Source organism: Triturus cristatus, chromosome 2_1, assembly GCF_964204655.1.
Source record: "Triturus cristatus chromosome 2_1, aTriCri1.1, whole genome shotgun sequence".
Taxonomy (NCBI): domain Eukaryota; kingdom Metazoa; phylum Chordata; class Amphibia; order Caudata; family Salamandridae; genus Triturus; species Triturus cristatus.
The window spans coordinates 1,181,532,465-1,181,552,243 of NC_140581.1; the positions used below are offsets into that span (position 1 = coordinate 1,181,532,465).

At 45.9% G+C, this 19,779-nt stretch overlaps 1 protein-coding gene across 2 annotated transcripts in view; it reads left to right on the forward strand.

The window, feature by feature from the left end:
• The first annotated feature begins 12,631 nt into the window (after positions 1–12,631).
• DNAH6 (dynein axonemal heavy chain 6) overlaps positions 12,632–19,779 on the forward strand; it is a 2,458,578-nt gene continuing 2,451,430 nt past the window's right edge. For both annotated transcript variants that reach the window (XM_085636629.1, XM_085636630.1), the window contains exon 1: positions 12,632–12,862. In XM_085636629.1, coding sequence (XP_085492755.1) covers positions 12,749–12,862 — 114 coding nt within the window. In that variant the 5' untranslated portion in view covers positions 12,632–12,748. The remainder of the gene's footprint in view (positions 12,863–19,779) is intronic.

Here is a 19,779-nt window from a genome sequence, read left to right on the forward strand (position 1 = left end):
CCTGCTAGGTCACGCCTTATGGGTGGGACCTGGGAGGGGGTGGTTACACCCACTTCCCTTTGTCCAGTTTCGCGCCAGAGCTGGGGCTGGAGTGCCCCAGCGCCGGTTTGAACTGGACTATGCAAGGAACACCTTGTGTGCCCCAGGCATGTCTCATTCCTTTCAGCCCACCCTGCCCCAATACACTAAAGGCTGTCTGGGGAGGTGCTAGCACCTCTCCAAGCAGGAAACCTATTGTCCAGGCCTCCCTGGCTGGGATCACTCCCAGCAGCAGGAGGTCAGACTTGTGTCGTGGCAGCAGCATCCATTTTGTGATGCTGAGGCTTTGGTCAGAGGCTAACAGAAAAGTATGATTTCAACATGTCTTTCCCTCTAGAAGGGGGGAATAATATCCTCATGTCCAGAAATGGTATGGGGGTATTATTCCACAGTGTTAGACACCTTACACGACATGTTTCGATAAAGCCAAACCATAGTTACCATAACCGTTTAAGATTATAAGGCACTTTAAGAGTATATGGTAGGCTATATCATAGAACAGCTATAAGGACATGGTTCCGAAAGCTGCAGACAGGCTCAGCTCATGCTAGAGCACCATCTCACATGTTACCAAGCACTCTGCCTCCAGGATTGTTAAGGCCTGCCATAGGAGTGGCTGATAGGTACACATGTGTCTATATGTAAGTTAGGTATAGGAATACTACACCTAAGCAAGGGGTGATTACACGACCTTGCCCCAGCTGAGTGATCAGCCAGTTGTGTCAAAATGGAAGGCCAGGCCAGGGGTGGCATAATACATGCTGCCGCCCCTGGTAGGCCTAGGGTACACCTATGCCCTGGGTACCTAGCGTACACTGTACAGGGGCCAATAAGGTGATCCTATCCAAATGGGTTATGCACCTAAAGTACATAGTATCAATTTAGAGAGAGAACAGCAGGGCTGTGGGTCTGATTAGCAGGCCCACAGCCACATCTAAGTCGAAAACCAGTAAAGCAAAAGCAAAAAGTGGGGGTGAACATAGAAAGCAGACCCTACTCTCCTACAGCCAACATCTTACTGTTAGTGGGCAGATGTGACTCCTGCAGGAGCGCAATATCTATCCCATGGCGATTGAGATAAGCAAATACTTTCCGCAGTTTCCTATGATTGTTGAGGCCGTGAGCATTCCATGTCAACATTTTCACACTACCGGAATGGGACTGCATAATGATTAGTATGTTTCATCGAACTAGTGTTATATACGAGAAGTGTATTGGCACTATGCTCTCCATTGGTGTCTGATGTCGTACTCATGCATGTTTTAAGCCATCTTACAATAAAGTCTGCCAACTAATGGAAACTCTGAACCCTCCCGCGCTGTGCTCACCCCAACTTTGCACAGTCAAGTCCCCTTCCCCTTCTCCAAGTTTACATTAACTATTTCCATGAATAAACCATTCTGGCATTCCGCCGTGTTGTGTATCACACTCATGGGCGAATGTTGCCAGCTCACCCTGAACTAATCTTATATAGACTAGTCGTCTGCTGTGTGCCATCTCGCTGATCTCGTACATCTGGCTGTCATATCTAATGTTATGTCTATGGTGCTCCCGCCTTGAGGGATCTGCTTAATTGTACTAGGAGGCTGTATTCTGAGTATTCTAACGTACCCTCCTTATATATTCAGTGAAGACCTGCGCGCTTCACTCCGACAGGTCCTTAAATCCCTCCAGCTCTGCAGCTTGAGAGTCGTGCGTATGTCCCCCAGCAAAGAAGTCTCAAACCTTAGCGGCCATTGTGTGCAGTGTTCCGCTTAGTCTTGCTCGTCCAAGCTTCCTCCATGCGCGCCTTTGCCAGTGTCTGAGTACTTTCATCTTTCATCGTTCTTTGACCATTCTTTGAGGGCTTTCTGCAACAGCTTGCGGTCCGTGAATATCCTAGACTTTCCTTGCCTATTCACTCTGAGGTGTGCTGGGTAAAGCATTGCATAGTCCATGTTCTGTTCCCTCAGCTGCCTCTTCAGGGGCGCAATTTGTTTTCTCGCTTCTTGAACTCGCAGCATGAAATCAGGAAAGAGTGAGATTGTGGAACCTTCATGTTGGAGCCTTTGCTTCTCTCTAGCAACCCTCAGCGCCACGTCTCGGTCCCTATAGTTCAACAATTTAGCTATTATGGGTCGTGGCGGGGCACCCTGCGATGGTCTTGGGCCGAGTGATCGATGAGCCCGCTCGACCACAAACATTGGGGAGAAGGACTCCCGGCTCAGTAGCGACACCAGTAGTTCTTCCACATATATTTCCATGTTTCCAATGCTGTTGGATTCCGGAAGGCCTGTGATTCGAATGTTGCTCCTCCGGGATTGAGCCTCCAAATCTTCTGTCTTATCCTGCAGTGTACTCAGCAGCTTTCCCATCTGTCTTTGCTACGAGTCCATCTCTGTTTGGGCTTCTTCTACTTCTGTCACCCTCCTCTCCGTCATATCAATCCGCTCTGCTTGCTTATCTAGTCTCTCCGTCATACGATCCATCCTGTACGCTAATAAATCTATTTTGCTATCGATCGTGGCCAGGCTCTTCTGTACGGCTGCTAGGATTGTTCGTATATCTTCTTCCGCTGGCTCCGCCATTTCAATTTGCGCAGCAGCTGCTTGTTCTGGTTCCGAGTCTCTCAACCTCTGTCTTCGCTGTTCAAAGTGGATTTTAGGCTGGGTTTTGTCCACCTTGCCCATGTTAGCCTCTTCGTTTCGTGCCTAGAGGTGTATCCGTCTGATGCATCTGGGCGCTCGCTGCCCTTTTGCGCCTCCCGCGAAGTGTCTGGTAATCTCACTCAGCTGGTTCCTGCCTCGCGGGTCCAGCGGATGTCTAGTAATTCTGCGGTATCTGCCTCGTGCAATAGGCCTTTGCCCCAGGTACTGTTGTGCTGTGTGTTACGCTTTGCTAGGCAGGCAGTAATAACTCTCCCCTATCATGCAGTTCTAGGTGCTCAGCCAGGCGTGTCTCAATTGTTCTCCTTGCACCCCTCTTATCTCTCTACCATGCTGGTGTATGTGGGCCTTCTAATTTAGCTACTATCTGGGGGTAGGTGGAGTCGGATGTATGTCGTTACAACGCACACTTTTACAACGCATGCACTTACAACGCATTTTTTACAACGCAAACTCCATTACAACGCACTACACTTACAACGCATGACACTACAACGCATTTTTAAAAACTACCTTTACAACGCATACCATTACAACGCATAATAGTAAATTGCATTTAAGGTAAGTATTAGATAGTATAGGGGTAAAAATTACTATTCTAACTCCAGGGGGTGCAACAGTAGGGTAAGTGTTGGATAGTATAGGGGTAAAAATTACTATTCTAACTCCAGGGGGTGCAACAGTAGGGTAAGTGTTGGATAGTATAGGGGTAACAATTGCTAATCTAACTCCAGGGGGTGCAACAGTGGAGTAAGTGTTGGATAGTATAGGGGTAAAAATTGCTATTCTAACTCCGGGGGTGCAACAGTAGGGTAAGTGTTGGATAGTATAGGGGTAAAAATTACTATTCTAACTCCAGGGGGTGCAACAGTAGGGTAAGTGTTGGATAGTATAGGGGTAAAAATTACTATTCTAAATCCAGGGGGTGCAACAGTAGGGTAAGTGTTGGATAGTATAGGGGTAAAAATTACTATTCTAACTCCAGGGGGTGCAACAGTAGGGTAAGTGTTGGATAGTATAGGGGTAAAAATTACTATTCTAACTCCAGGGGGTGCAACAGTAGGGTAAGTGTTGGATAGTATAGGGGTAAAAATTACTATTCTAACTCCAGGGGGTGCAACAGTAGGGTAAGTGTTGGATAGTATAGGGGTAAAAATTACTATTCTAACTCCAGGGAGTGCAACAGTAGGGTAAGTGTTGGATAGTATAGGGGTAAAAATTACTATTCTAACTCCAGGGGGTGCAACAGTAGGGTAAGTGTTGGATAGTATAGGGGTAAAAATTACTATTCTAACTCCAGGGGGTGCAACAGTAGGGTAAGTGTTGGATAGTACAGGGGTAAAAATTACTATTCTAACTCCAGGGGGTGCAACAGTAGGGTAAGTGTTGGATAGTGTAGTGTAATATTATGGGTTGTAATGGTAGGCGTTGTAATGGAATGCGTTGTAAAGGTAGTTTTTAAAAATGCGTTGTAGTGTCATGCGTTGTAAGTGTAGTGCGTTGTAATGGATTTTGCGTTGTAAAAAATGCGTTGTAAGTGTAGTGCGTTGTAAAAGTTGCGTTGTAAAGGTTGTTCCCCGGTGGAGTCCTGCCTTATAGCTCCCCTTACAGCATGCTTATTGTTGCGTGCGCTTCTTTGATTCCTGGCAGGGTCATTGATGCCGGTTCCTGGTGTGATTAACAGGTGTCCAGGTGCTGCTGCTGCTCCCTCTGACCGTCTGGAGTTCAGCACGGTCTTAGCCGTGCAATTTAACCGCCTCTTGCAGAGTGCGCCACAGACCGCTGGCTTCATCCTTTCCCACAGCGTGCTCACTCACCAGGCCCGCTGCTCGTCCTGCCGTTGCACCAGCACTTAGCGCTGCAGCTCTCGCCTGGATAGAGGCAGACTCACGCTGCTTCAAGACACTGTTCTCAGCCGCCTCAATGTTCCCGCTCGGCCGATGGTGCGTACCTCCGCCCCGTCAGGCACGGCTGTGTTTCTCGCGCCTTCCCAGTCAGCGCACCTTGCTCCTCGAGCCGCTCTGGGATTGGGAATTCGTGTGCTTTTCTTGTGACGTCCGCAGCTCAGCACCAGCGGTTTCGTTTCCAGAAGGCGCACGCGGGCCTCGCCAGTCCGCGACCGCTTGTCGCTGGTATCGCTGCTCACCTCAGGGCCTCCACTAAGTCAGTAGGCCGGGGCAGGGCCTCCACCGACCCACCTGGTAGCCGCTCGGCCACTCAATCACGGGGGGCAGTGATCATTTCTCTCAGCAGAGTATCCACTCCTCTTCCTCAGGACAGCGTTTCGTTCTGATAAATTCAGCAGAAATGTAGAATTTATTAAGGATTTTGCGATGGCTGCTCAGAGCTCTCACTCTACGCGGCCATCTTGAGCTCAGGCAAGCTCCACCCCCCATTTTGTTACTAGATTTCGTGAATTTTTGTTCAAGTGTAGGTTTGGAGCAATGGCTAAAGAATTGATCCGTGATCACTTGATCGTACAATGTAGAAGCAGGAAAACACAAGAACGGCTGTGGGCTGCAAAAGATCCAACAATAACATTGCGAAAATAGTAGAGGAGTCCGAATACTACATGAAGGAGATGGAACATAGAGATATTAATGTTAACATCACAAATGAGGGAGAAACCTCAGTAGTAGGAGGAGGATACTTTCCTGCTAACAAGAATTGTCCTAACAGGTTTGGTGGTAGGATGTGTGGCAAGTGTGGTAGTAGAAACCATACTTCTGATTCAAAACATTGCTGGGTTCTTGGCAAGGAGTGTCACAAATGTGGCCGTAAAGGTCACTTTGTGAGGATGTGTAGGGAAGTCAACAGAGGTAAAGTAGCCATGTTTTCTTAAGAGGCACCTTGTGGTCATTATACAGCTAAGCCTGACAGAATTATGTGGGTTGGACCTCCTCAGGAAGATGTAGTGATCAAGGCAGAGGTGTTACCAGCAGGCAGATCGAATACAGGGGACAGACGTAGAAGCAGGTTCAAAGCAGAATTTGTTATTAGAAACAAGAGAGTGGACCTTATGGCCGATTCAGGGTCATTATACACCATAGTACCCAAGAGCTTTTTTCAGGAAGAGTGGCCCAATGTGAGGTTGCTGCCCAACGATAAACCATGGGGGTATCAAGGAGAACAAACAGATATTATGGGCTACATGCTTACCGACATTTCCTTCAAACATAGACCAGTTAAAGGCAAGGTGTATGTGATTGAGTTGGGCCACAAATCTTGGGCTGGTATCTTCAGTATGATCTCCACATTAATATAGACCCCCACGCTGTTGAACAAGTAATGGTTGTAGACAATTGTGCAGTGGAGGACATTTTAGACGGGGCTAAAGGAGTGTTCAGGAAGGAGCTAGGAAACTTGGAGGGGTATATTCATAAAATAAAAGTCAGCTCTACCAGTTCAACGCCAACTTAGGAGGGTTCCAATCATGGTGAGGGTCGAAGTAAAGAAAATGTTGGATGACATGTTGTGTAATGGTGTCATAGAACCCGTGGAAAGTTCTGCTTGGATTTCTCCCTTGGTCATCACAGAGAAGGCTGATGGTAATTTGCGTTTCTGTGTTGACTTGAGGAGCCAAAATCAGAACATTATCTCAGATACTTTTCCCTCACTAAATATAAATGAGCTGGTCTTACTGTTACAGGGCCAGAAGTATTTTTTGAAATTGGACCTTCGCCACGCTTATCACAAAATAAGTTTACAGGACACCTCTGACAGCATTCATTACAATGGAGGGCACTTTCCTGTTTACCAGGATGCCGGTAGGGCTGTCCTCAGCTGCTAGTGTTTTTCAGAGGATGGTGTCAGAGGTGTTTAAAGGTCTAATGAACCTCTTCTATTTCCAGGATGATATCTTGGTATTTGGTGATAGTGCGAGCATTCACAACCTTGCGTTAAAAGAAGGTCTTGCAAGGTTGTTGGAGTCTGGCTTAACGCTATGCAGGGAGAAATGTGCTTTTTTTGGTTACTGAGGTGGAGTATTTAGGGCACACCATCTCCTCAATAGGGGTCAGACCGAATAAAGATCTACTTGCCTCTATAAGACAGGCTCCAGTTCCTTTTGAACAAGGACCAGTTGTGTTCATTCCTAGGTCTAACTGAATATCACTCAAAATTTGTTAAAACTTTTGCGACCAAAACTGAACAATTGAAAGTGCTTATCAGAAAGTTGACAATATTTGATTGGAAAGCAAAGCAGCAGAGATGTTTTCAAATAATTAAGGAAGAAATTTGTAATGCAGGCATTCTTATACCTTTTGATGTCAATGCTAAAACCATTGTGACTGTGGATGCAAGTGATTCAGGCATAGGTGCAGTTTTAGCTCAAAGTGTGGGCACCTCAGAAAGAACTGTGGCGTTTGCTTCTCGTACTTTGACAGCTATTGAACAACACTACTTGGTCATAAAGAAGGAGACCTTAGCAGCAACTTGGGGTGTAGAATGCTTCAGAACATATGTGTGGGGACACAAATTTTTACTCCGCACTGACCACAAGCCTCTGTTGAAAATGTTGTCACCAGGAGTGGTGTGAAAAGGGTCAGTCAGACTGGCTCACCTGGCATTCAGGTTGCAGAAGTACAGCTTTCAGGTTGAATTCTAAGTGCCAAGAGATCCCTCTGGGATGATTCGTTTGCGCTATATAAATGAGTAAAAGTAAAAGTAAAGAAAGTAATTCATTTCTGGCTGGCGCAATGTGCAAGCAAATTGCCTGTCACGCTTGCTTCTGGACCGGAAGAAGATGGACGAGGTTGGACTGTCCAAGAGCCCAAGGGAAGGGGCAATTGCCAGTGTGGAGGTTGTGGTTTGTTGGAGCAGTGGTGTGGTTGGCAAGGATAAATGGATGCTTGCTGCGCAGCAAGACGAAGTTTTGAAGGCCGTGTTAAGTCTCATCCTCAAAGGTGGACGTAGAGAGAGCACTTTGCCCATTAGTGTGAGGCCCTTCAATGCAATAATAGATGAGTTATCTACTGTTGCTGATCAAATTATTATGCGAGGTGATAAAATTGTTCGCCCATTTGCTGTACGCAAGAGATTGTTTGACATAGCCCATGAAGGCAACTTGGGGCAAACTGTGACAAAGAAAGGATGAGGAGTGAGTTTTGGTGGCCGAGAATGGAGAGTGAAGTGGTTGAGTGGGTCGAGAGGTGCAGTGATTCCTGTGAGTGTGAAATAAGTTGAGGGTGGGGCCACAGACAGTTCCAACCTCCATTCAGGACCCCGGTAAAGTGTGGAACAGTATGTGTATCGACTTCATTGGGCCAATGTCAGGAGTTCATATCAACAAGAGATTTGGGATAGTACTTATGGATGTCCATTCTATGTGGTTAATTGTGTGTCTGTTATCTGAAATTACTACCAGGGTCACCATAAAGGTGTTGTGCAGTATATTTAGAGAGGAAGGTTAACCAATGGTACTGATAAAAGATAATGGCACACAATTGACTTTGAGTGAAATGAGGGAATTTTTGCATTGTTGTGGTGTCAAGCACTCCCGCACAGCACTCTATAATCCTCAAGCCAATGGTATTGTGGAGAGGGCCAACCGCATGGCCAAAGAAGCGATCAAACTAGCTCTCACCAATAACTTGAATGTTGAGGAAACTATAGATGAGTTAGTGTGGGCTTATCGCACTACCCCAGAATGCTGCCACTGGTGTGGTGCCTTTCATTGCCATGTGAGGGAGAAAACTTTTGACTAAGTTGTTACCCCCTAGGGCTAGAGAGTTGTTAGAGAGAAAGAAAGTGGATGCCAGGAACAAGTGTTGCTCACCTCCCTATGGACGGCAAGTGCCCTTCGATGATCCAGACAGGGGACTGGGTCAAGGTGAGGGCTGGCTGCTGGCAGAGTGGTTTGAGTATGTTCCGAGGCCCTTTTCAAGTCAAAGAGGTTCATCAGTGGCATGTGGTATTGTTTAATGGTGGAAAATTTAATTTACACAAGGTGGCCAAGTATTGTCCAAATGACAAGTTGCCCAGGAGGAATGTTGAGGGTGATTCTTGTTCTGGCTACATGTTGGCGCAGGATCACCAGTTGTTCCCTCAAGTGGGTGAAGGTTTGAGGACGGCTGGTCCAGATGGGGTTAATCTGGGTAATTATCGCAGTGTCAATGCTGGTGATCAAGAGGTACAACGCTCACAAGTTACACAAGAGAGTCACAGACCCTTGCGGGTTAGAGGACCTCCCCATTATTTGCAGGATTTCGTGGTGGTGTAGTGTATTCTCTGTTGTTCTTATTTTCTTATCATTATTTGGTGTAAGCTTCTTTAATTATGGTTCTTCTTTTGTGGTGAGCATATTGTATCACTCTGTTATTGACGCAATAACCTGTTACTTATGTATCATTCCATGGTTCACGCAATAACCTGTTACTTACTGTAATTAGCTTCTGCCATATCTTTTGTTTGTATATATTTTTGGTTTTTGTGTTTCTTTTTCAAAACCCATATTGGTTCATCATTTCCTTAAAATGTTCTTTTGGGTGTTGTATCCCTTTGCCTTCGTTGCTATTGTTGATCCTATACATGTACAATGTACAAACTGTTATCTCCATTCCTTGTGTTGAAGGAAGGGGGGTGTGTTGTGATTACATCTTAAGCACCTGGTAATACATGCTGTGGAACCTCCGTGAACGGAGGTTCCATTGTCAAGATGCAGCCTTTGTGACACAGTGTAGTGCGGCAGTTGCTGCTGGCTGTGTAACGGGGACACCGCTGTGTACAGATTTGAATGAACTGATCTTCATTAACGTGGCTTTCCTGTCTTGGTTTCTTTCAGATCAAAACAGGACCTCACATATAAGAAATGGGAGGATGTCACAGAGATTATTTGCAGTAATAATAAGAGGTTCTTCCTGAATAAGGTGGAGGTCATTTTTTCAGCATTTAACCCCCCAAGCTCCGCAGAGACTGAGGTTTCCCTGGAGAGAAGAAGGCCAGCTAAGGACCCTCCCCTTGTCTTTGACAAATTTGCCGAAATATCCGTACCGGATACCAAGAGACTCCTCATGGCAGCGAGATCAGGTTCCCCCTTTGATCCCCGCTCGGTCTCGGTGATCAAACGTGCCCTGGCACCCGTAGCCCTTGCACTCACCTCCATCTTCAATGCAATTTTTGAAACAGGGCATTTCCCAAAACTGTGGAAAATCGCTTCTATACTACCCTTGCTAAAGAAGACGAGCCTTGATCCTAAGGATCCTAACAATTTTCAACTGATATCTCGTCTTCCGCTACCAGAGAAAATGATCGAGAAGTCATTGAATTTGCAACTCAGTGCCTTCCTATGTGAAAACCAAGTGTTAGACCCTACGCAATACGGTTTCAGAGAAGGTCACAGTACTGAGTCTGCACTTATTAAATCTACGGAAGGGATTAGGGAAGCTCTGGATAAGGGAAGTAAGGCCGCCCTGCTTCTGCTCGACCTGTCGGCGGCCTTTGATACGGTCCATCATGATCTATTGATGGACCGTCTGTTGGCATGCGGGGTTCAAGGTAAAGCGTGGAAGCTCCAAAATCGTTTTTACCTGGGTGATCACAAATAGTTGCACTGGATGAATTTCACTCTAAACCTTTCACCCTGCCTTGTGAAGTGCCACAGGGGTCTTCGCTCTGCCCCTTACTCTTTAATCTACGTCTCATCCCTAGCCTCACTAATCAGCTCCTTTGGATTTAACCTGACCTCCTACGCTGATGACACACAGATTGTCGTGGCGCTGCGGCCTGTTCAGGGAACTGAATTAGATAATCAGTTTCACGACTGTATGGAAGCTGTATGGAGGTGGATGTCACAAAACTGCCTAAAATTAAATTCAGGCAAGACAGAAATCATCCTTTTCGGGAATGATGCCAACTTTTGGACCCCCAACTTGTGGCCAATAACAATGGGCACTCTTCCTACACCTTCAAGGAAAATAAAAAACTTAGGTATTATGATTAATGACAAGCTTAATGTTGCCGATCAGATTAATGCAGTGTCAACCCCACCTTCTATGTGATTAGAATGATCAAGAACATTCTCCCCTTTCTACCGGCTGACAGCCAGCGGACAGTGGTCACGACGCTTATCCTGTCTAGGCTCGATCATTGTAATGACCTCTATCTGAGCCTCCAGGAACGCTTCATGAACAAACTCCAACTGCTGCAAAATGTCGCAGCAAGGCTGCTTTCGGGCACACCTAAATTAGCGTCCATCTCCAAGGAAATTAAAAAATGTCACTGGCTGCCTGTCAGAAAACGGGTGTGCTTTAAAGCCCTTTGTACAGTTTTCAAGGCTCTGCAAGGCACAGGTCTAGATTATCTGAGACAGCATATACAATGGTACCGGCCTAAAAGAACCCTGCGTTCCGTGGAAGCCAAGCTGGTGATAGTACCACTTGGGGTGGAAGAAGCTTTATCATGCGCTCTGCAAAAGCCTGGAATGACATTCCTTTTTTCCTGAGAAATACCACAGATCTCCTGACATTTAGGAAGGGACTAAAGACCTGGCTTTCTAACCTGTAATTGTGGTTTACCGTTCTTTACCCAGGGGATAATAACTAGTCCCAGGACACCTCCGGGTAACCGCTTCGCTTTATAAGTTCCTATAACATAACATAACATAGCAGTAATATTAGTGAGCTGCTACTGCTATACAATATTGAAAACACACTTCACTATCCCTGAATATTAGATGTCAACACATTTAGAATTTGGACGAGTGTGCCTGTGCACTGTCAGTGACCTGGACAAAGAGGGCATGAAACTGCTGAAATTTGATCATAAATTCAAAGCTGTTCCGAACATGGGCCCCCAAAATGATTGGTCTAGGGTCCCAAAATCCTTAAGATGTCCCTGAAGGTAATCCAAGGATCTCTGCAAACAAATACATTAACACACTGAACTGTCTTTCCTAAATACAGTTATGTGACCGACACTTACATATTTTGCTCTTCACATTCATCCTCTGAGCTATTACATTCTAAACCTCTCAACACAGGCACACCAAAAATGCATTAACAACAAGTTTGTGGTATCAATATTATACCCTGAACATACATGCCAACATTTTACAACTGGCAAGTGGGAGATGTTGAAATAAAAATCAGGAGAATGCATTTTCTCCATTGACATATAGCTGCAGAGGCAACTTTCCTTCAACATTTCGGGAGTCTCCTTTATGAATTGGGTCTGTTTGAACATTAATGATCACCATTGCTCCCAGCGGCAGGTGCCTTAACCCTCTAAAACAGATTAAAATTAAATCTGTGACCAATTAGGAAACCAGAAAATTTTTTCCATCACACTGTTGCTTGTTGAAAATGACACTGGGAGAAGAGTTTGTAAAAATAATGTATATGCTGTCAATTACTTGTAAATCAGGCTATCCAGTCAAGATTTGTTTTGCTCAGTATACATAAAATGACATATTATACAAATAAAGAGGATAATTTGTAATTGTTGTCGCTGTTTGTTACATGTTCCCTTCCCTCTCATGTTTCGATCCGACTTAATTAGCCTTTCAAAGTATAGGAATTTAACTCGGTCCAGAAAGACGACATTGGCGAACAGGCTAAGAAATGGGTAGTCTAAGTCCATTCAGAATTCCTTAAGCTTTGAGCAGGGTCTGGGTCTGTGCTTTACAAATATATAAAAACCTCAGCCTGAATCGTGGGATAATCTTCCACAGTCTTCTGACTGAGTGCATCGTGACAAGAACGGCATATGTACAAGACAAGTATCAGTAGGGAACGCAACAAATATATTAAAGTAATTATATTATAGGTATGCCTGGTTAACCGTAGGGTCTCGGGTTGCTCATATGGGCTCTTCGCGGACGGCTCGGGGAGAGTGTATATAGATCAATGGCTGAGGTAGTGGGCCCACCCTTTCTGCTCCCAGGGTTGGTTGCCATGGTCACACGGATGCAGCAAAGTGAGCCGCGGGCCCCGGAAGCAGCGAAACTCGTTGCTTAGAGACGGTAAACACCGAGGAGCCGGGCATTTGCTGCATTGATCTCTCGACAGAGACAACGAAACTTTCTGCCAAAAGTTTTCAACTCTCCGAAACGTGCGGCTTCGGCGGTTATGATCTCTAAAGGAGGGAGAGCAACCATGGAGAGTAGGCGGGACACCTTGCAAACGGAGCGGCCGCGGCGGGTGTGTGCCTGGAGCCGGCCGAGTGTGGAACCGGGTTCAAGGGTAAGCATGGATTGAGAGAGTACCGGCTGCGCAGCGCTGTTCAAACGGGAGATGATGTGGGGCTCGCAGCGATGAGCCCTGCCCTGCTTTAAAGCCACGGCTAATCTATTGCTCGTCGCTGACTAAACTGAAGAGGCTCGGCAAAGTTGCGCCTCGGTCCCGATTCCGAATGTGAAGTGTAGAGCCGCGTGGTGATGGCCTACACTTCGATGGGAGGCAGTACACCGCAATCTCGCTCAGCCAGTGGTCACGTGCGACCACGACTCATTTTATTTATACCCTCGGACTGAGCCGGTCACCAGGGGTGAATTGACTGTAACAAAGTAACGGAGAGGCCGTGTGGCGCTCTACATCCCTCCCTTATTTTAAATTGATAACAGAAAAGAACAGGTGAGGGAAGAGACAGAAAGAACATGAAAACATGGAAAACTGGAAGTATTAGAGAATGCATAGATGCATCAACATAGAAAGTCTTTTAGCTTCTGGCTGGGAGCAGGGTTCGGCCGCAGCAGGTAGCGCTGACTCTTCGGTTTTGGCACTGGACTGGCGCTGGGCGTGTTTTTAGCTAGTCCTGGCCAGCGCCGCTGAAGGAGAGACTTCTGGAGTGCTGCGGGGTGACTCGGCGTCCACTGTCAGCAGGGAGGAGGGTGCGGAACTCGGTCGGCTGGCTATGGGTGACACCCCACCTTCACGTTTCGAACCACACAACATGTCCTGTGGATAGTTCGCCGGAGCAGTCTCACCCTGTAGAGCCCTGAACCAGGACACAATCCTTACTATGGTGTGCTGACCGGATTGTGCTGTGATCATGGTACTGTCCACACTTCAGGCTAAGGCAGAGGTCTTCAAACTTTTTTAGGTTGAGCCCCCCCAGCTGAATTATTTTAGATGTCGCCCCCATCCCCCCCCCACCCACTGACAGATATTTCTGGAATCTGGTACACTACATCAATGACTGTCATCCGCATATCCCAGGCCATATCCGGCAAATAATGTTTAGTAACCTGCAGGTTTGTGAGTGGGTGTGGTTAAATGACAGAGGCTTATTAACCAGTTCAAATAAAAACTTTCCAAGATAAAATGTGCACAAATTGTTTTTACTAGGGTTTTACTTATGCAGTTGAGTCATATTGGGACAGTGCTATCTGGAGCAGCCCATTCACCTCCGAAGTAATTACCCTCAGGTCAGGTAAATACCTTTCCTTCCATAGCAAGCAAGTGAAGAAAGCCTAGCACATTTATTTTAAAAAGAATGATCTAATTGGGTGCTGACATCCCTTTCTGTGATGTCCTGTGACACCAATGCGCATTGCTTATGCTAATTAGTCCCCCCACTTGTTTTTTTAGGACTTGTGCCCTGAGTGGGGGTTTAGGACACGTCAGGCTTATGTTTAAAAAAATAAAACTAATAAAAAGTGAATGATGTTGCCTATTTTACTTCAGAGCAATGTTGTCTGACTGACTTTGTGGTGATCAAATGGATCTTGGTCCAGCTGCACAGTGAACTGGCAGCATTGCAATGCATGTAATACAGCGGCGACCGGCGCAGGTAAGAGTGGTGAGGCGGCAGCGGGGAAGTCGACAGATGATGGAATAGGTCAAATTAAATAAATAAATAAAACCTACTCGGTCCCCCCGCCCCACTCTACTGCCCACCGCGCTTGCCTGCACCAGCCACGACTGATGTGTGCCCCTCCATGGAGTGGGGTCTAGGCAGAGAGTAGAAAAGACTGTTAGAGGCTGAAAGGGTTTATGGGAGATGCCCAAAGGCAGTGCTTAATTAATAATAATTTTTAAAAAGTAAAGGTGCCAAAGCTTTTATTATGTCACTTCTGCCAGCACTGGCTCTTGCCAGGGCGGCTGTATACTGAGACTGCTGAGTCGTGAACGAACCAGCACACGCCTCCTTCTTCCTCCACCCTCTTATTTCTGCCTCTGTCTCATTCTTGCAGGTTGTTTTCATCCCTGCCTTATCCCTTTGCCTCTGTTTTCACAGCTTTCATGTCCTTTTTCTTTCCCCCTATTCTGCTTTGCTCTCTCTTGCTCTTGGTCAAAGTTGGATGATGAAAAAGATGAGTACTGGGGGCCACCACCTGCCAGCTCCGATATAAAGGAAGCACTGCCCACATGTGGAGTTAGGTTAGGTCAGGTATGGACTTGTTGGAAGCACAGTTCGTAAGATCGCCCTTTGCCCCAGAACCACCCTTGGTCCATTCGCCACAGCCGCCTATGTGCCGCAACGTCAATCATGTAATTTGTGTTCATTGCCTTTATGCTTCTGATTGCATTACTATATAATTGTATGTCGCATAAAGTGCAGACATTCAGTCAGGCAACAAGTGGCACTTTACAGTGGTGCTAATGTAAGAAATAAATATAGGGAGTGAATTGCGTACATTGCTAGAAATTCTTCCGTTCGACACAGGCATGGAAAGGCAGCTGAAATTTCCCATAATCGAACGCTCTCTTCTGCCTTTCCGCAAGACTGGAGAAACCCTACTTTTCAGGCATGTTGTTGCGAGATCACGACAAAGCATTTCTTTGTGAGCAAAATGCGACCGTTGCAAATTGTGCGAACTAGCCACGCTTGCAATTTACATAGCTGCCCATTTGCTACTGGCACAAAATGAACATTGCACAATCAGTACATGTAAATGTTAAAAAAAAGATATTGAATATTTAGGTTCAGGGACGCATGCTCAAAGGATGTCAACCTTGTCACTGACAGGAATGGCTTTCTTCATAGTTCTCACTTTCTTTTAGTTGCCTTTCTGAGGCTCCCGGCATAATTTCCACTTGAATTCCATTCGCTTAGTCCAAATAAAATGGTAGTTGCTTAATTGATTATACTGTCTCATGTGAGGGAAAATCAGCTGCCAAACCCCACAGTAGTATGAGCCAACTGCGCTTCATTTGTCCCCTAAGCCATTTGTTTTCATCCTAATATAAAGAAAGATCTGTTTTAAAAGTGTGCTCTTTGAACGCAATGTATTAAACAAGCTTGAAAATGGCTACAATAAACGTGCGCTTTTGAAAGAAAACCGTTAGTGTATGGCATGCCCATACTTACCTAATTTAAAGATAAACTTTGTTCTTCCTTTCTGTGAAAAGCTGACCATCCCGGCACAGTTAATTCCCAGAGCTGAAATGTTTCGCTTTCGGTTTCACAGCACAGGAGACTCTCTGCCTCCCACTGCAGCTGAAGCATTTCAGCTCTTGGAATTGGCTTTCTTTCGAAATTGCAAAAGTATGGTTGTGCCCCATCGATTTGGAAACAGAGAAAAATTAGATCTTGCAGTGGAGTTCGCGCCCCCCCTGAGATGGTGTTGCGCCCCCCTGGGGGGCGCGCCCCACAGATTGAAGAACTCTGGGCTAAGGGGTGCGGAACTTCCAACCTGGATGGCGGGCCTTTAGCACCACTTGGGCACCTACACGCAGGTTTGTTGCCGTCGGCTCCCCGATCCTTGTGGCTTTGTCATTGGTTGTTTGTTGCCGTCATTGAGTCCGCTCAGGGCCGGCTTTAGGGCGGTGCGACAGGTGCCATCGCACCGGGTGCTGGCTTCCTGGGGCGCCTGTTTGCAACTTTATTATGCTTTTAAAGCACCTGCTGCCACATTCCTTTCCGCCTGAAATTACGGGGCCTCACAAAAATGTCAAGATAACTCCTGTGATTAATGTTCTTCCTGGCCAGAGATCAGAGTTTTGTGTAGTTGAGGTTTTTGACTTATGTGAAGGTAGCACAGACGGTTAATATGCCTACTGCAAAGAACATGTACCAAGTAGTTTACAGAGTGCATTTAATGTAAATAGATCAGCAGGTTACCGCTTTTAAAAGAGCCATCCTTTTGTTACTTGCAATTTATAACTTAAAGTCCTAATATAGAATAGTGAGGTATTAACTTTCATCATAGAACTGCATACACTATGCAAAGTATAGAACATTGATTAATGGTGCAAAAAGGGTTAATTTGGGTAGTAATGGATTCCTATTTTTAAAGAAAACTCCCAACAATGCTGTTTCTTTTTCGACTCGGAGTTTGTGCTTCTCCACACCAAGCACTCTTAAACTATACTGCCTACCAGTATGGATGACATGTGACTCCTACACTTTTAGGGCCAGATGTATCAACGCATTTTGCGATCGCAAAAGGGCTGATTCGCATAATCGGCCTGTTTGAAATATCCAAAAAGTTTTTAGCAATGTATCAAGCTTTAAGAAGTCACAATATGGGTAATCACAATTATTTGCAATTACCTAAATTGCAAATGCAGTTAGGGAATCGCAATTTACGATTCTGTAAATACTAGTCTTGTAGCCATCGCAAATTGCAATATTGCTTTAAGGAATCGCGAATTACCACCAAATTCAAGTTGGTGGTAATTTGGGATTTCCTAGAATCTGAGAGAGAGTGGTTATGGAGACTTGGTCACTGTTAAAGGGTGCTAGTGAGAGAATCCGTGGTGGAGGGGGTCATTGGGGCGCCAACTAACATTGTCACACTGGGCGCCACCAGCGCTAAAGCCGGCCCTGAGTCCGCTCTAGTCTAGGCTGACAGTCCCACCCGGGGTCTTCTGGGATGACGTCCCACGGTGACTGCTTGAGCAGTAATGAGGCTGTCGCACACCAGGTCGTGGAATGGGGTGTTATCACTGGCAGTATTTAAAAGTTTGATTTTTACAGACATATTTTATTTTTGGTTGATTTACGGACTGATACTAATAGGGAGAATGGGAAATGTATTTACATTTTTGAATTTTGGTTGTTTAGGAGCGAGTGCACTTAAATGCCTGAGGGTGGGTGAATGAATGTTTGTTTATAGGTGGGGGAGACATACATTGGTTTTGGGGCAATGCAAATTTTGAATGCAAATTTTTAATTTAGGATGTTTTTCTTATCAAATTTTTTGCACTGTATTAGGGGAAAGCATCATGATTTTTGTTCATCAATGAGGGAGGCATTGTAGGGTTTATCAGGAGTTTCTGTTTTTTTGGAAGACTTTGACACACGGGGTGCATGACAATGCGTATTTCATGTAAGATGGATTGTGGTTATTGTAGTTGGGCTGTAGGAGAATCCTGGAGGGTGGAGCACATGATTAGGTGACACGGACTGTTTACAGCTGGGGAATGTTACGTGTGGTTTTATAAGCAGTTGCGTGAGGTGATTTAAATTTGACTGTGTTCGAGCATAGAGAAGGAAGGCACGCTGTTTGTAACGTGGCAGGATTACCGCAGGTGGGAACCGGGGACTGAAACGTTTTAGATAGCAGACTCGGTCAGCTGTAAATCGGGGAGGATTCTTATAGGTGGCATTAGTGGTTACTATTCAGTTTCATATTTAGTTTTACTAGAGGAATCATCGCAAGCTGTACATGATAGTTATGTTTGCACTTAAGGTTATGGAGCACTGCTAAGTGGGCTGTGGTTGGTAACTAATGGAGGGCAGGGGGTGATTGGTATTAAATATTAGTTCCAGTAGCACTGAATTTTTCGTTTAGGGGGAAGGGGTTGAAAAAGGAATGTTTGTTAATTTATTGTTAATTTACTGTTGCTGCACAGCAACCCTTTCGTTGGGCTGACATATATTTATTAACTATTGTAGATACCCCCGACGAAGGTCAAACATGACCGAAATGCATTGGGTGAATTCAAATGTAAATGGAGGATTCGAGTTTCTTATCATGCCTGCGATTAGGCCTGGATGGGCAATTCCTGAGCAAATAAAATGCATGAAATTGTGGAACCTCGTACCTTTGATGTGACGGACAAACATTGAAAAATGGGTAGAAATAAACAGATTGAACTTTTTTGAATACTTCTGAGTACGTGTATAATGTGGATCACAAATGTGCATAAGGCTGGTGACTCGCACATCGAGCGCCACATCTTTTCTGAGTATTTACACATGTGCACCTGGGACGGGGCACATAACAGTGCATGCACGCCAAATTTGAGGAACGTAAAGAGAATTAAAAAACAAAATGGGTGTGTTTCAAGATACTTTCAGAGTGTTTGACGGTATGCAATGAGGAACTGGTGCAGGCAGACTTCTGGGTCTTGTCGCTGATCGACGCCGACCCGGAGGGCTCTGTTTAGTGTCCTCATGAACCGCTGAACTTCCCAGTTGGCCTGGGGACATTGTGGCGTGAGCCGTTGGTGTTTGATGGCTCTTAGTGTGAGGAAGTCGTGGAAGTCTTACCCTTGAAAGGGTGGCCTGTTGTTAGACTGGATCTCTTGAGGTAACCCAAACAGCACAAACGTCTTTTCCAGTACAGGCTGGAGATGCATAAATGCAGTGGTCTGCACTAGCTCTACTACAGGGAACTTGGAGGACAGGTCCATGATTACCACGGTGTGTCTCCCATCCGAGAAGCTCCCAAAGTCGATGCTAACTTTGGTCTATGGTGTCACACTGGCCTCTTCCGTCAGTACAGGCGCCGGAGCAGGTTCCTTGCTGGTTATGGTGCAGGGATGGCAGCGTCTGACTTCTTTGTTGACCATTTCGTCCATGCTGGGGAACCACACTTTTGTGCGGAGTCTGTCCTTGGTCGTCTTTCACCCCTGGTGTCCTTGATGGGCCAGTGCGACCATGCGACTGTGTAACCTTCTTGGGACGACGATCCTTTGCCTACATAGCACCAAACCGAATCCGCTGATGCTTATCTCATGTCGCACCCTCCAGAGCTGACGCCGGGCATGCTGTTCTTCTGCCACGAGAGCCTTGGAGTCGTCCAGGAATCGATGCCAGTGCCCGCTGGTCAGTGTCTGCTTCACTTTCCTGAGGGTATCATCTGCGTCCGTGGCGCTCCAGAGGTCTTCTCTTGTTACTGCGACTGGGCATGCATTGGCCTTCATTGTGTTTACGAAGCATTCTGTCGACTCGTCCTCTGTTACGGTGCCCCCTGCGCCGCCTGGTG